This window comes from Xyrauchen texanus, chromosome 35, assembly GCF_025860055.1.
Source record: "Xyrauchen texanus isolate HMW12.3.18 chromosome 35, RBS_HiC_50CHRs, whole genome shotgun sequence".
NCBI lineage: Eukaryota > Metazoa > Chordata > Actinopteri > Cypriniformes > Catostomidae > Xyrauchen > Xyrauchen texanus.
Genome location: NC_068310.1, coordinates 8,788,250 through 8,806,050, shown reverse-complemented (window position 1 = coordinate 8,806,050; position 17,801 = coordinate 8,788,250). Strand labels below are relative to the sequence as shown.

The 17,801-nt window shown below is 43.8% G+C and overlaps 1 protein-coding gene across 1 annotated transcript in view; it reads right to left on the bottom strand.

Moving 5' to 3' along the window:
* LOC127628723 (neuron navigator 1-like) overlaps positions 1 to 17,801 on the bottom strand; it is a 146,927-nt gene that overhangs the window by 109,095 nt on the left and 20,031 nt on the right. Inside the window, exon 2 of the mRNA XM_052105553.1 lies at positions 7,005 to 7,107. Coding sequence (XP_051961513.1) covers positions 7,005 to 7,107 — 103 coding nt within the window. The remainder of the gene's footprint in view (positions 1 to 7,004; positions 7,108 to 17,801) is intronic.

The window sequence follows — 17,801 nt, the reverse complement described above, 5'->3', positions numbered from 1 at the left end:
CCCCACAAGCCTGAAAAGAAGGCAATGGTTTTCAGAGAAATTACGTGAATATAAATTATCTTTTGAAAATGGCAGGAGCTTCTGTTTGTCTGACTGTTGTGCTGAATGATAATAATAATAATAATGGTTAAATGGCAGTGATTATAGTTCATTTAATATTACAATGGCCATTTCTGAGACTAGTTCAATCAGAGGAATGAAAAATGTGACAAAGCGAGGAGTGCATTCTGCTCAAGTAGGCATTGTTAAGCATCATAAAGTTCTATAAGGCCACAAAAAATCAAAGCCATACTTCCATCATGTGCATAAGCTCTGAATTTGGGCTGCTTTTTCAGCACATTACAGACTCCTTACTGAGGCATAAATGTTTACATTAAGATTTTAATACAATGAATATAAAGCTGCTGAGGCAGTGTCATTTTATACCAGCAGACAGTACTACAATCACTCACTTACACAAACACACTCAAACTAATGCAAACACCTGTTTTGACAGTGAGTGTGAATATAATGTTTATGGCTGACAGAATTGCATGTGTACTGTACATACTCACACTATAAATGCATCTATGTAGAGTTTTTTTTTGGCACTTTTTGCCATTATAGACAGTGATAGATGAAGATGGGGTAAAGAGGATGTCATGAGCCATATTCAAACCCATATTTCCCACATTAGCACCAAGGCTCAATGTGACTGAGCATATGGGTTAAACACTAAGGCACGGCTCTAAGAAGATATTTTAAGTTTAGTTTGTAGGGCTAAACTATCTGAAGGCCCGTTGGTTTATAATGCACCATTAACAGCATCCTTAAGTATTGCATCAGACTTCAGCATGGTGAAGGAGACTCTTTTAAACAGCTCTCTGCCACGGAGTAAACAACATCACCACCAGCTCTGTTATTCAATACACTAACATACGAGCCCTGATAGAAGACCTCTCACAGTATGTGTTGCTTTCTGCTGAGAGGTTAATCCATCCTTCTGCTGTGGTTTTTGTATTTGTGTTTGTGGACCTTGGCAAGGAGGAAACAACAGAGAAAGGTGCTGATGTGAGAAGGACAAAGAAACATCTGGCGCTCTGTTGACTGACCATACTGATGTTTGGACTGTATTCATTTGGACGCATGTTATATTACTCTGAAGGACATTTGTATATGGAATTATGGCATTGTATATGCTAGATCACACAATTGTGTTTATGAAATCACAGAGTTCCCACACCTAATGACCCATGTATTTCCATGGCTTTTCAATGACCATTCCAGTTGTTTGTGATTACTGAATAAGGATTCTTAAAATGTACTTAAATTTCCATCACCTCCTCATGATTTTTTAATATTTTACCCATTATTTACAAAAGATTTTAATGACTTTTCCAGGCATGGAAATATATTTCTTTTTACCATTTCTGGCTTTCCAAGTTTATGAAGTGGCTTGACATGACATTGACAGTGTTTCTCATACTGTATCTGGTAGTTTACATAAATAGGCTACAATAGGGCTGTGAGCTTTTAAAAGTCAAATTTTCATATATATATATATATATATATATATATATATATATATATATATATATAGAAACAATGAAATAAATTGTTTTAAGCTGAAGTGTGTTATTCCTGCACCACTATGTCAGCAAACAAAATTCAGGTTTCTCAAACAATCCCCCCATGTGTCATTGGTCGGAGAAGCAAATAGTCCTGCCCAAAACTCACAATACGCCAATGTTGCCTAGTTGGGCTGATCAGCCAGGCATAGATCTACCGGGGTGGCCTGGGGTGGCAAGTGCCACCCTAAGAAAGATCTTATCTGCCACCCCAGCATTTAGTATCCCAAAGCATAAAATATAAATGTAAGTGTATTTAGTTTATGCTGATGTTATGTAAGAGTTTATTTATGTCAAACTGTCTCAACTCTAACCGAAAGTAAAAAAGACAAAAGAGGGATAATTGACTATTACAGCTGTAGCCAATCACAGGCTTGTCTAATGTAGTGGCTATACACTGATTCTGCCTCTGACAGAAATAATTGCCAAGTTTGCTTATTATTAGCGAATTTGGGTTTGTTTTTTTATAATAAAGTTGCTTATAAATATGTGCACTTGGTGGTTGCTGTTTTTTGGGCTTATTTTCAGAATAGAGTCCCATTTTTGGGGCTTCCAACATACCCGCACAGCTTTTGGCATTTTTCATTGAAAACTGGATACAAGTGACAGACTGTCATAGGGGAACCCAGTTAATTTTACATCAACCATGATACTAATAACAACATGGATAAAATGGAGATAAAATGTGAATTTCTTAGTTGTTTCCAAGTCTTCACTGAAGGATTATTAGAGATGATATTACAGATACAACATGATGTCGGAGTTGACCTGAAATTACTACCATTAATGCAGTGTATTCTTCTTTTAGGTCTTACTTTGTGTTATGTTTGCTTTCAGATGGTGATACAGGATGTTATCTCTAGAATAACACAGTATGTGCATCCACTCTCCATCCATGGGTACATCAAGATTTATCAAATTAAAACAATTCAGCCTGTACACTCCTGCTTCACATAACCTGTCATTATTAATCACATAGTTTGTTTCTCTTTTCGTCCTGAGTTTCTACCTTTTCTAGCTCCTATGTGACATATTTGAATTATTTGTGAAAAAGGGTTTAATTATTGATGCTAACTGTCACACGTGGAAGTTGTCACAATGGTTTTATTTTAGTAACTATTAGGAGAAATAAAACCTTCTTAAATTACAGTAAATTTTTGTGAATTAGGTCAGGGATTATCTCATGAATGTACTCATATGCCACTGGTTTAATGGCAGTGGTTCCAATGGTTCCATTGTGACAACTAACCCTTTGTGGACAAAAGGTGAATCTTTTTCTCCTTGGCAATAATAGTGAAAATGTTGAATTGCTTTTTGTAGCCAAGACTTCAATGTATGTGGCTTTTAAAAATAAACCCACTAATCTGAGAAATATTCACTAGAGTAAAAATTGTGACAACTAGCACTTTTCTCTCTATGTTACTAGAGAGTTAAAGTCGCTTAGGCCATTTAACGCTACAACATGCATCGGGGAAGGCCTTCTTTTCCAACTCCTATTCTATCAGGGGAAAAAGACCCCGCAGAGACCACAACCTGCCCAGACTGGGGGAGGTAAAATGTGGCAAAATACATCACATGGGTTTTCAGGTCACATGTGGAAGTGGTGTGGTGGTAGATCCTACCTTCTGAGAGGGAGGAGTTGCTACATACACGTCGACAGGTGGGCAGATGGGAATGCCGGTAGGGGGACCATACCCGGAAAATACACACAGGGGGATTAATCCATGAAGGCTCATCCTGTGGAGCACCTATTCCACTACAGAGTAATTATTACCTGTAGTGGGTCTGGTCGGGGAATTCCTCCACTGAATTTATGGACCAGAGGGCTAAGGATGAAGGACATCCAGGGAGCGCAAATTTAGTGGACTCTCCTGGGCGAAAGAGTGCATGTGATCACCTCAGTGGAGGGGAAAGAGAGAACACGGGACGAGACCGACTTAACCCTTAGATTTGTAAAATCTCGTATATGTATTGGGTGTTGCCCAACCCTCTGCTCTGCAGATGTCTGCTAGGGAGGTGCCGTTGGCCAGTGCCCACAAGGATGCCACACTTTGCGTCGAGTGTGCTCGAAGGCCCGAAAGGACCACCGAGAGATCCCATGAGGGGAACAGGCATGGCCTTGGAGAGTTCGGCCACCGGGCACCTCTAAGGAACCTGATGATCAGGTTGTGCTTCCCTAAGGACTTGCCATCCAGAGCATTGTAGTACGCAGACATGGCGGCTATGCAGACCTTCAAGGTGGGGGGGCAGACTCCCTCCATCCTCTTCTGCAGACATGGGAGCACTGACCCAACTGCGCATCTCTGCAGGTCCTCAGATCGGGAAGAACACCAATTTGTGAACAAGTGCCACTTTGTGGCGTAAAGCTGCCTGGTAGAGGGAGCTCTGGCTTGGTTGTTTGTGTCTACGACAGCAGGTGGTAGGCCACTTAGATCTTCTTCATCCCGTCCAGGGGCCAGATGTGGAGGTTCCAGAGGTCTGGGCGTGGATGCCAGACTGGGAGAGCTTGCTATTTTCCCAGTTGACCTGGTACGATGCAGTGAGGGCCGTAGAACCCTAGCATCATCTCAGCTGGAAGGACGGCTCTATCGCATCCCTATGGGGTGAGTACATGGCGAACTAAATCGCGTCGCCAAGTCAGATGGTCCCGGCCAGCCAGTGCAATGGATTGGAAGCTTAATTGACGTGTCCAAGCTCTGAGCGGGGAGCACTATGGGGACGATCACATATGACGTACCTAGTGGGGTTTCGCAGCATGGGGAGCAGGTAATATTATGTCGGTGAGCAAAGTTGCATCCCAAAACAGTTGTGCTGAGAAAAAAGCTCAAAGCACTAACCTTGCTCCACGTACCTGGCTGGGGCTGGGAAAGTGACTGAGGAGGAGGTCCAATGGAGGCGTCCTCTAGACTTGTCTACAGTCAAAGGCATGGAGGAAAGGGGACCACAGTCTATGGTGCCGGACGTGGTGTTTGGCGCCAGACCGCTGTGAGAACACGTGTGGAGGCACCGGTTATGTGACCGAAGTAGTGAGTGAACTGCTCTCTTTTTCCTGGCAACGTGGGTCCCGTGGCCTGGGCGGGGTGTGACAAGAGGTTTCCCTCCCGGCCCTCTACCGTTGAATGGAGTGGTCCAGATACCAACTCTGTAGTGGACATCTTGCTCCTTGGTTTTTTCCTCTAAGGAATGCTTGGGAGCCTTCTGGGTCCCGGTGGGACGTCAGCTTCCTGCAGGGAGCTCTACGCTGGAACTGAGAGCTGGGCCCAGGGTGAAGCGGAGCTGCCGCATGGGGGAAACCCTCGGCGAGCAGACAGAGCACAGGTGGGAGATGGCCTCCGTCTGCTTCCTCACTGCTGGGCAAAATCTTCAATGGTGTTGCCGAATAAGCCAAAGTGGAAGACGGGGGCATTGAGAAAGTGGGCTTTGTCGGAGTCCCGCATCAAGTGTGGGCATCGCCTGTCCGAGTGCCAGCGCTGTGACACACTTCATGGCTCGGGGGGCATGGTCGGTCGTCGAGGGAAGTTCCTGCATCACATCAGGATCAGGTCTACCCAAGAGCAGATCTTTAAGTGCCTTGGCCTGGTGGACTTGCAGAAGGGCCATGGCATGCAGGGCCGAGACAGCTTGAGGGGCCGCTCTGCATGGCTGTGAGCGCGCCCTGACCCAAGGAACAAATCGTCTAGCTGTGAGGCTCAGACTGGATGAGCAGACCCAAAGGTGGCAGCCCAGTCGAGTCATCAGCATCAGACGCCGCTGTGGCGCTCTCTGATGCAGAGCCGAAATCATCATCCAGCTTGCGGGGTCCGAGAGAGACATCAGACTGTCCGTGGGGAAAGCCGGTCTTGCGTCGGACCCGGATGGAAGCAAAAGGGCATGCTAGGGGGTGGGTGGTTTGTGTGGATTTACCTGGCAAAACTTAGCCTGCTGCACTCCCCAAATCGCCTTCATCGCCAGCCCAAATCCCATATAAAGGAGGCGTGGCGCAGGGGGCGGCTGAAGTGGCTTTCACTTGGATTACAGAAAGCCACGACCGCAATTTTTGCCATGGTTATGTTATAGCACTGAGAACATGAACCATTCATAAAATGCTGCCTGCGTGTGATCGCAAACCAAACACGCGAGGCAGCTCTTATGACCGTCAGAAGTGGAGAGATATCTGCCGCATCCAGGAACTACACAAATGTGGAAAGACATCTTTAAAAAGACATTCAACGCCAATGTGTATACTCTTTTATAGGAAATATACTCTTTTACAGGTCTATTTGCTCTTTATGGAAACGCTGTCTAAGCGCCCAGGGGCAAATTTGCACTGGCGTGCAGAGAAGGAGAAAGCCACTGATACATGCCGTAGATCCAACAGCAATGTTCTACAGAGGTGAGTGGAACAGCAGTGATCTCAGCTTGCTGATCGCAAAACCGTTCAGCTCCGAAGAAAAAATCTGAATGAACAGATGCACCATTCCCTCCTTTTATAGCCGTATGTCCAGGGGAGGGACATGCAAATTCTGTCTGCCAATTTCTCATTGGCCTTTTCTCAAGTTCAGAGGTAACCGAGGCCTTCAAGAAAGTCCCCTAGTGTCGCTTCATTCGACACACCGTCGAGTGAGCGACAGACGGGGAACTGTACTCTCCTCTGCCATGTTGAAAGTTTAGGACTCCTCCCATCTCAGAAATTATCTCAGAGTTTCCCAGTCATAACTACGATTTGAGGCATCATTCATGTGCAACTTCTGAGGGGAAAACTTGTATTTACGATAATTCCAATAGCACGTGAAGGCTGCATTAATCCAGAAAGACTATAAATGTGTGCTTACTTTGGTATTGCCACCCATCTTAGTCTCATCTAAGGTGCCACCACCTTGCCACCCCTTAAAATATTTTCTAGATCAGTCGCTGTATCCATAGAGCCACAGTTTTACACTATTCAGGGGAATATGTAACATACGGTTTACTTATAATAACTTAGAAACTGCATAGTATACTGGGATAAGAGAAATAATTTTAGTATGTATACATCACCTTTAATTTTCAGAATAGAATGTTAGTCCACCACATGAGCCCAAAAATTATCAGAATTAAATAAAAAATAATAAGAATGGGTAAGGGGCCGTTCACAATTGTGCTAAAATTTTAAGAATAGAACAAAACACAGCTTTCTCGAGACACATTTTTAATAGTTCTTTTTAATTTTAAGAGGCATATAAAAAATAAAAAACATGCCGCTCCTGTGCCAGACACTATAAAAAGTTAGACACTGCGCAACAGTTAGCACACGTATACATAGAGGCAACAGTTGCAAAAACGTATTTGTGTGAACTGCCCCTTGTAGGGTTGCAGATAAATTTTAAATTAAGCTATGCATTTAGGAGAACTAATTCCTAGATATTTCACCTCCTGTACCTGTGGCTAAGCTGAGACCCCCGCAAACTGCACATGGTATCTTCCAGGTTCTGCCGGAGGTCGAGGACATTCTGAAATGTACGTTTCCTCTGGGACTCTGGATCTGCAGGAAAGAGCATGAGAGGAGAGGATGAGTGGCCCATCAATGCAGCCATTTAACATTAACACAATGATGTTGCCATATATTCACAAACTCTCCCACATGCGTTAGATTAAAGTGTTGTGGATCAGAGCCAGCAAAAACATTAGCTGCATAATATTGAGCTAGATGTCTCTTTTCCATTCACACACTTGTATCTCAGTTTTCAAGAACATCAAAGCTGCTTATCCTCATGATATAAAAGCTTTGAGCAACAGAACATGGAATATGACAACTCAGCAAGCAGACAGCTTTTCAGGCAATGATCTAATTAATTAAGTATTCCTTTCCAACCTGCCAAGATGCCAACGTTCTTTGAGCAACTGTACAACTGAGCTCACTTACACGGGACACTATTATTCATAAAAGGTCTCCTTTCAGTTTAATTGCTTTCTTTATTTAGTTAAATGTGCTTTTACAGATTTATATGACATTCAAGCTGTGAAACTGGGGTTAATGAAATATATGTCTTAACTCTGACATGAAGAGGACTATTTAAAAAAATGTGGACAGTTAAAGGGCTGTATGTGGTCTAATCATCCTCCCGCCAAACAACAATAGTGTTGCTCCAATGTTAGGTTATAAAACCACATTACACTTTGTTTATAAAGATGATCCTCTGCTGTTATCAGTATATAACCTCTCAAGTTCAAAGCCAAGATATTAAGCACTACCACAAGCTAACCTGAGAACAGTGAGCTTTACACACATAAAGCACTTTTGTCTTCAAAAAAATCTATAAGACACAGCAATGATTAGATTATTTTAACATAGTTAGAAAAATTAGATCATTAACATAGTTGTTTCTCCTCGAAAGAAATTAGATTAAATGGAGACTTTTTAAAAACTAGACGATACCAGAATTTCTGAAGGTACCGGAGTACCGAATACCAGGTCTACCCGGTACCCATGCAGAGTCGGGAACTTTTAAACACTCACAACAAGCAAAAGATGAGGGCAAGTAAAGCTGCTGCGGAGTCTCAACTGAATCTTGTCGAAAATAAAAGTGTAAAAAACCAGGTTTGGAAATTATTTGTATTTGAGGCTGATGAAAAGGGAAACATCATAGATAGGCAAAAACTTATTTGTAAACGCTGCTTTCACAATTTTCTGAGGAATGGAGGAAACACATCAAACTTAATAAAGCACCTGAAAGACAGACACCCGGATTAATTCAAGCAACCAAAGCAGGTTAGTTTAAAAGCATATTATCATTTGTATTAGGGCTGAAACGATTAGTTGACATTATTGACAAAGTCGAAAATAAAAAACTTATGAGAAAAATGTTCATTGTCGAATAGTCATTTGATCTCATTTAACGTAAAATGAAATCAGATTAAACTGTAATGACCCGCGAGAGCAGCACAGCAGTTCACGTCTGACGGAGGAGAAGAATTACACAGATCAGTCCAGATGCACTCTAAACTTTCACAGCTTCATTTTATGTAGATCCCAAAGTATTAGGGAATTATAAAAAATTTAAAAAAGTCTTGTTGTGGAATAAGCGGAGCCGGAGCTCTTTAAAGGAAACATCCAGGCGTTACAAATGCAGTTATATTTAATGTGTTATAGCTTTATTAAAGTTCAAATAATACAGAAGCAGCTCATATTAATAAATATCAACTCAGAAACTGGCATTTCTCTGTGTGGTAAGCGCCTCCCCGATCTAAGGGGGAGAGATTGCAACTGCACCCGGCTGAGAGAGACTCTGCCTAGTGGACGCTCATCCCTCGATTGCGGACGCTTAATTCAGCTAGATTAGAACGTGATTGCTCACGATTTATTTAATCATAATATATGTCACTGTGCATTTATTATCGTGAAGAAAAATGGCAATATGCAGCTTTATTAATACGAGAGCACTTTGCACATTAGTTTGGAAATTGTTTTTCATTAATTCTATTGTATGCTTGTTTATTTAGATTTTTTTTGTACTTGGTAAAAACTTAAAGTAAAAGTTGCAAAAGTTGAAGCAAATCTTATATAAGTGTTCAAAAATACTTTAAGCATACATTGTTCAGTTTTGTTATAATTCAAAAATAATATATTTAAATTAAAGTGTTGCTCAATGGCATATTTCTGTTCTTAGTTCTGCTGCTAATGTTTTGTTAACTTTCTTAATAAAAGAGTGTTGTTTAATAACCAACACTCGAAAATGGTATCGGGTACCGTTAAATTTCAATGGTACCGACTACTGAAATTGTGGTACCGTGACAACACTAGCTTAAAGGGTCATGACATGCCTTTTTATTATTTTAATAAGTTCCTTATGATTCACTTAGCAAAAACAATTTGCACCAAACAAACTCATATATTTATAAATCATTATTATTTTCCACCCTCATTCTGACCCTCCGTCAGAAATGCTCTCTTATGTGAACTCTTATGTTAAAAGATCAAGGAAAATTTGATTCACCATGCAATGAACCATTTAAGTTTCCCATTTCTCAGATATGTCATCTTATTTTGGACAAGAACCACCAACCACAAAAGGAAAAGGCCATCTGAGCAACAACTAAACTGCTCAAACTTTGTTGAATATATCATCTAGTTCTATCTCTGAAGTGCCCATTGTAGTAGCCTGGTGAAAATACGACTTTGACCTGTGCACACTGACTCCTGAATTTTATTTCTTCATTTATTTATGTGTGTGTGTGTGTGTGTGCGTGCGTGCGTGCAATATGGACCAGACTGTCTAAGAGTGGTCCATAGGTGTGCTATCTGTCTGAGACCACCATCAATATGGTCAGATTATTTCCTACCTGTTCCCTCCACCATATATCTCTTCTAAACCAGTCAGCACAGCAAGACTCCATGCCAAACCCTCTGTAATGACATCCAGACTGGCATTAGACAAACCCAGAGTCTTAAAAAGTCTTAATTCACTTTAATCTCCAAAATGTAATGTCCTGCCTCGAACGCACGTGCAAAAATGTTACTGTCCGTGTGTGTCTGAGGGTGTGTGTATTGGAATCAGGACAACACATGGAGGTGTCCCATGGTTTTGAGCTGAAAACGGAGAATCCTCCCAGTGTGGCCTCCTGGTGAGCATCTTTTCATTGAGGCATAATCTCATATAATGGGATTCATGAAATACAATCAGTCTGCTAAAGTGGTTTAAATGAGCTGCTGTTGTTAGGATGTAAGCTCCTTGTGATGATGGTAGTTTGGTTTAAAGCTACTTTGCCTTATAATGTATAAAATGCAGTTATCTTTGCTGTTACAAGAGAGTTACTATATGCTATCCTTTCACTTAAAGCGATAGTTACCCAAGAGATGCTGTCCAAAATGATGTCCAGTTTATGTACATGAAAAAATTTACATGAGATTCAATCCAGAAATAAAAGGCTGTATCAGAGCCATTGACATGACACTCATTGTTTCTGTGCCATCAAGCCTAAAAGAGACAGTTAAATAGATCAATTCACTATGCAAATCATTGCAAGAATGAAAACGTCTAGGTTACGTATGTAACCTCCGTTCCCCGATGGAGGGAACGAGACGTTGTGTCAGAGAAGCGACACTAGGGGTCTCTCTTGAGCGCCGATATTCACCTCTGAACTATGAAAAAAGGCCAATGAGAGTTGGCACCCAGTATTTGCATGTCCCGCCCCCGGACATACGGGTATTTAAGCGGCGCAAATATGGGAGTTCATGCAACGTGGCGTCCCGAGGCTCTGGTGCTGAGAATAAACTCAAAGCACTTACCTTGCTCCACGCACCCGGCAGGGGGCGGGTTCGTGACTGAGGAGGAGGTCTGATGCTGGCGTCCTCTGGACTCGTCTGAACCGGCCGGCCGGGGAACAGTCGTGAGGCTAAAGGCGGGGACACCGCGTCCATGGAGCCGGGACTGTTGAGGCCTGAAAGCAGAGTGCCGTGAGAACGGCATTTGCGGGCCAGGTGACTCCAGAGACAACAAGGAAATAGCTCTATAGAGTGTAAAGAATTTAACAAAAAATTCTCCTCCCGGCCCTCCACCGGGGAACGGAGTGGTCTTACCAGCTCCGGAGCTAACGTCTCAGTCTCTGGGTCTGTCATCTCAGGAGCGCCTGGGTGGAGACCCGAAGGTGGCGGCCCAGGCGAGTTATCCGCATCCGACCCCGCTGTTACGCTCTCTGATGCAGTGGTGATGTCATCATCCAATGCCGGGGAGCTTGAGGGACCGGACGGTAGGCTGTTAAGCGGACCGCACTAATCCCGAGCTCGGGGGAAGCAGGCAAGCGTGCCGGGAGGCGATAGGTTTTCGAGGGATTTACCCAGCGAAAGCGTCCCGTTATTCTCCCCAGATCGTTCTCCATCGCCCGCGGCGCCTGCCTCAATCCCGTAGGAAGGAGGCAAGGCTCGGGGAGCGGCTGAAATGGCTCTCTCTCACTACAAGAGAAAGCAGAGATCGCAACGCTGCCGCGGTTATGTTCTCACACTGAAAACATAACCCATTGGAGAGAATGCTCATCCCGAGCTCGGTCGGAAACAAGCAAGCGTGCCGGGGAGGCGGGGGGTTTCGAGGGGGTTCACCCGGCGAAACTGAGCCCGTCACTGTCCCCAGATCGTTTTCATCGCCCACGGCACCTGCCTCAATCCCGTAGGAAGGAGGCGAGGCACGGGGCGGCTGAAGCGGCTTTTTTCTCACTACAAGAAAAAGCCTACGACCGCAATGCTGTCATGGCTATGTTCTCGTACTGAAAACATAGACCATTCATAAAAACGCTGCCTGCGTGTGATCGCAACCCAGGAATGCAAGGCAGTTTTTATGGCCGTCAGAGGTGGGGAGAATCAACGCATCCAGAAACTACACAGAGGCGGAAAACCGTCTTTAAAAAGACGCATCCTGAGAAGGACGTTCAACGCCGCTGTGTTTTGCTCTTTTAGAATAACTCTTTCGAGTTGTCTGCGCTGTCGAAGCGCCCAGGGGCAAGAATGCACAGCCGTGCACGAATGAGAAAGCCGCTGTTATGCGCCGTCAGATCCAACAGCATGCAGAGCGTCAGAGGATTAAACAGGAACTGGGTGTGTAACTCGCAGCAGACTGCATGCATGACCATCGGCTCTGAAGAAATTTTCTGAATGAACTCCCGTATTTGCGCCGCTTAAATACCCGTATGTCCGGGGGCGGGACAAGCAAATACTGGGTACCAACTCTCATTGGCCTTTTTTCATAGTTCAGAGGTGAATATCGGCGCTCAAGAGAGACCCCTTGTGTCGCTTCTCTGACACAACATGGAGAGAGCGACAGAAGGGGAACCAATCACAATACATGATTGAAAAATTACAATGCTGTATTTTAGATTTTTGAAGCATTAACATTGTATGTCAATGACAAAGCCATGGATTGGCAGTTAGAGTACATATTTCAACATATTGAGCTGTGGTGCTCATACGGACAAGTAGGTTATGAATTCCAGGGCCCCAAGCAACCAGCTGGCCGGGGCCACCTTTAGGCGTACAACTGGGGGAAATTCATAAAACATTTTTTAAAACATAATTTTAAAATAATTTCTAATGGCCTCTGTAGCCAAATACATTTGAAATATTTCATTACACAAAAATCTAGTTAAAGATAATTAATGTATGTTTTCCACTGTTCTTCCTTGATAAACAGAAGGAAGAATGGTATTTAATTTATAATATAATATAATTTATATGCACCAACTCAGTGATAAAAAAGCAATGTTTCCCTACATTTACAAACACTTTTTGTAAATGAATATGTTGTGCAAATCTAAAACTTCACTCTCTTATATTTTGGAATCTATATAAACATGATTTATTATGGAGACTTTTCACACTTCTGGGTTTTGGTATGCGGAAGTAAAGGATTGCAGGGTAAACTTCGATAGTGGTGAAAGGGAGACCACAGCAAATAAAAAATTTTCTTATCCATTTGCTCCAACATAAAAAGAAAAATGCCACAATTACATTTCCAACGAGCTTTTCAAATAAAAATGTAGAGCGGAGGATTACGAAAGTCATACAAGAGAAAATTGGAAATGTTCTGTCACTCTCTAAGCAGCTGATTTAGAAGCATCATTGCAGCTGCGGTAACTAACTAAAGGGTAATATAATACAAAGTACAATGTTATAAATTTGCACTAAACAGGGTGGCCTGGAGTCATGAGTTTGAATCCAGGGTGTGCTGAGTGACTCCAACCAGGTCTCATAGCAAACAAATTGGCCCGGTTGCTAGGGAGGGTAGAGTCACATGGGGTAACCTCCTCGTGGTCTGGATTAGTGGTTCTTGCTCTCAATGGGTTGTGAGGTAAGTTGTGCGAGGATCGTGGAGAGTAGCATGAGCCTCCACATGCTGTGAGTCTCCACGGTGTCATGCATGTCGAGCTACGTGATAAAATGCACAGATTGACGTTCTCAGAATCTGAGGCAACTGAAACGTGTCTTCTGCCACCCGGATTAAGGTAAGTAACCACACCCCCATGAGAACCTACTAAGTAGTGGGAATTGGGCATTCCAAATTGGAAATTATTCAAAAATTGCAAATATTAAAAAGTGTTGTGACAGTCAGCATGCTAGTAAACAGCATACTGTATGTAGGTCCACCAGCACGACCAGCACTAACCAGCACTAACCAGCATGAATGATGGTCTTTGCAGCACAGAGGGAATAGATTAAGTGATCTAGCGATCTGTTTGTTGTTTGTTTAAAGTATCGCTGATGTATAGGAGTCAGAACAGATTGTTGCGGTCCACAAACACACACAAAAAAGATCCCTACGACATGAGGCATGATTACAAGATGACACTGATGGTGTATGCAACAATCTGTGACTAAAAGGACCATTACCTCTATGTGATAGCACACAACTGGGCTTAGAGCATTAGCTTGAGAAGGTAATTACCAGAAAATTGACAGATTTGAAAGAACATGTGAAGCCAGTCGACATTTTATGCCAAAAAAAAATATGCATAACCAATTTGCTCCCATTCATCATTGGATTCAGTTTATATATCTGAACTGCCACAGAAATATTCAGAAATGCTTCAAATCCACCCTTATCTAAGCCTGAAGTAACAATTCAAACATTAGTCACTAGGAACGGGAATCATAATGATTATGGTTCAGATTGCTTTAAGGTTTCCTTAACTATTCTTTTAATACATTCTCATTTATAGCCCGCAGTAGCCTGTTGTAAAATGATTAGATAATTTCAAATTTCAACATAACAGATATAAAAAATCAGTAATGCATTTAATTATAGTAAAATGTGTGTTTACAAAGACTTTTAAACACAGCAAATCACATTATTCATGTAAGCCAGTAATAGGTAATTATCTTTATATTAAATAAACAAAAATAACTTGGTAGCATTTTTTACATTCATGAATTTAAATTAATTATTTTTATAAATACATCTTAGTAAACTAAACTCATAATGTCTATCTTAACTCTATCATATGAACAACCAGCCAGTAACGACACTGAATTAAGTCTCACAAGCTTTAAGAACACATAACACAGTAACAGTTCCTGGTTAATTTAGAGTCAGACGAAAGTAATAACTTGAGGTTCAGTAAGTGAGTCAGATAAATTCAGAATCTGAATCATGCTCAGTCTGATTCATGATGGAATTGATTCACTCAAAAGAACCTTCTCATAAGAGTCATTCTCAAGAGTATTTTACTGTAATTCAGTGTTCCGTCTGCATCAGTGGAAGAATGTGTTTGAGAACCATTAACGGAACCAAAAGTCATAAATCCTTCAGTTCAGGTGAAAAAAAAATGTAACCGAACCCTTGCAGTTTCCTTTCAGTAATATGCATTTGTGCATGGATAATTCCAGTTGGTGGGCAGATACATGTGAATTGTCCTGGTGGGCTTTAGTTAAACCTACCTAAGGAGAATGAAATTTTCATTACACTCAGGGGGCGGGCCCGTCGGCCACCCAGACCCGCCTCAGTCCTTCTAGAAGGGAGGCTCAGAAGCAAAGCGTGGCGAGTCGTGCTCCCCCTCGCAAAGATTGGGGACAGTCTCGTCGCCCTCAGCAGCCCCCAAAGCAAGACCTCAGGACACTAATTTCTAAGAGAAAGAAACCCTGACGGTCTTGCACTTAATCTTGTGGGGGTAGCTCCCCTCGGAACGGGGCACGCGCTCTTCTCCCCTCCCGGTACCCCCACGAAACCTCTCCATTCCCGCCGCCTCTGGTGTTTCGGGAGGTAGAGGCTTCCATCAAAAAGTTGGGCGTTTCCTGCATTTATCCAGGACGCGGAACACTCAACAGGAAGTCTTAAATTAATACCCATCTTGGAGTACCTGGCAGCGTGGAAACTTCTTCCAGTTATTTTTATGCGGGTCCTAAGAACAGTAGAAAAGGGCTACAGAATTCAATTCGCTCACCTCTCTCCCTGTTTCAACGACGTGGTCCCCACTACCGTAAACCGGAGTAGGCATTTCTACTGTCGAAAGAAATGCGAAATCTCTCGGTCTAAGGGGCCATAGAACATGATCCCCTTCCAGAGAAAGAGTCAGGTTATTACAGCGAATACTTCCGGGTTCCCAAGAAGGGTGGGGGGTTGCGTCCGACCTTAGATTTTCAAGGCTTGAACTGCCCAGTCAGGGTGTTCAAGTCCAAGATGCTAACTATCAAGACAATCGTGTCACAAGCCCAACATCACGTTTGGCTGGTCACCATCGATCTCATGGACGCATATCTTCATATAGAAATTCCGTCACAGCACAGGAAGTTCCTGAGGTTCGCTTTCGGGGGCGAAGCCTTCCGGTATCGGGTTCTTCCATTCGGCCTAGCCCTATTAACCCGCACATTCATGAAATGCATATATGCATCACTGGCTCTTTTACGACTCCAGGGCATCCGCATTCTGAATTACAGAATGACGACTGGCTGATCCTAGCGCAGTTCCAAGAACTGGCAGTTCAGCACAGGGATATTGTCTTAGCTCATCTGGTTTCTCCGGGTTTGAGACTCAACGTCAAAAGAGCATTCTCTCTCCCACTCAGGGAATCACTTATCTGGGGGTTATTTGGAATTCGATTACGATGCAGGCACAATTGTCTCCCGCACGAAACATTTCAATTCAGAACACACTGAGCAAGGTCAGGCTAGGTCAAGGTTGCACTGCTCGACAGTATCAACGAATACAAGGTCTCATGGCATCTGCGGTGATCCCTTCAGGCCTTATGCACATGAGACCGTTCCAGCTGTGGCTAAAAGCCAGGGGGTTTCATCCAAGGGCCGGTCCCCAAAGGCAAATAAGGGTTACGCGCCGCAGGCTTCGTTCCCTTTCTATGTGGTTCAGACCCCGGTTTCTTACCTTGGGTCCCACTCTAGGTGCGTCTCGTCATCGCAGGCTGCTAATGACAGATGCCTCCCTGACGGGCTGGGTAGCGGTCTTAAGTGGTCATCCAGCTCAAGGGGAATGGGAGGGTAGTCAGCTCGGTTGTCACAGTAACTGTCTCGAGTTGATGGCTGTATTTCTGGCCCTGAAATACTTCCTCCAGAGGCTGCCATGTCTTGGTGCGGGTAGGCAATACAGCGGTAATCTCTTACATAAACCATCAAGGAGGTCCACGTTCACGTCAGCTGAATTTCTGGTATGTTGGATTCTCCTTGGGGCCCAGGGCAAGCTCCTGTCACTCAGGGCAGTTTATATCCCTGGATGCCCGTATGTGGGAGCAGATTTACTGTCCAGACAGAAAATACCGACAGGGGAGTGGAAACTCCACCCCGAGGTAGTGGAAAAAATCTGGGTGAGATTTTACAGGGCAGAAGAGGACCTCTTCGCCACTATGTCGAAAGCCATGCGACTGTGGCCTCCTGCTAGGACCAGGACCTCTTCATAGGACTTAGCAACAGTCATTGAGGGTCTGGTTGAGACCCCCTTTGAACCTCTAGAGTCAGCGTCTGACAGACTTCTGACTCTCAAGATGGTTTTTCTTATGGCGATTACCTCTCTAAAGAGAATTGGGGACCTACAGGCTCTGTCTATTTTGCCAGCCTGTTTAGAGTTTGCCCCAGGAATGACCAAAGCAATTTTGCACCCTCATCCTGACTACCTGCCTAAGGTACCTTTCGCGACCCTACATCGGGACACTCTCTAAGCCTTGCAACGCCGGAGCAGCAAAAACAGACTTATGTCCACCGCACTAGCCAGTGGCGTAAGTCAGGGCAACCATTCGTTTGTCATGGGAGCCGCAACCGGGGGGCGGCCACCTCCAAGCAGGCTATGTCGCATTGAGTGAGGGACGCTACTGCCCTGGCCTACGAGACACGTGGTCAAGCTTCGCCAGTAAGTATCAGGGCTCACTCTACCAGAGGGCTCGCCTCCTCTATAGCCTTGGCTAGAGGTCTCCCTCTGCATCAATTTGTGATGCGGCAGGTTGGTCCTTTCCGCACACATTCATTAGATTCTATAGTTTAGATGTTCATGCCACTCCGGGCTCTTATGCCCTCAAGTCGACATCTCAAGCTCGTGTCTTGTTCCCTGATAAATGCGGAACAAGATGCTGCGCTTCCCCTGGGATGCCCCGGGACTGCTCTTCAGACAAAATACCTGACGATGCTCCGGTGATGCATCTATTTATAGCCCAGCCCCAGGTGCATCCAATGATTACACCGGCAGAGGCTATAGATTCCGGTCAATGTTCATTGACGTGTTACAAAAATATTCACAGCTGGTCACACACATGAAG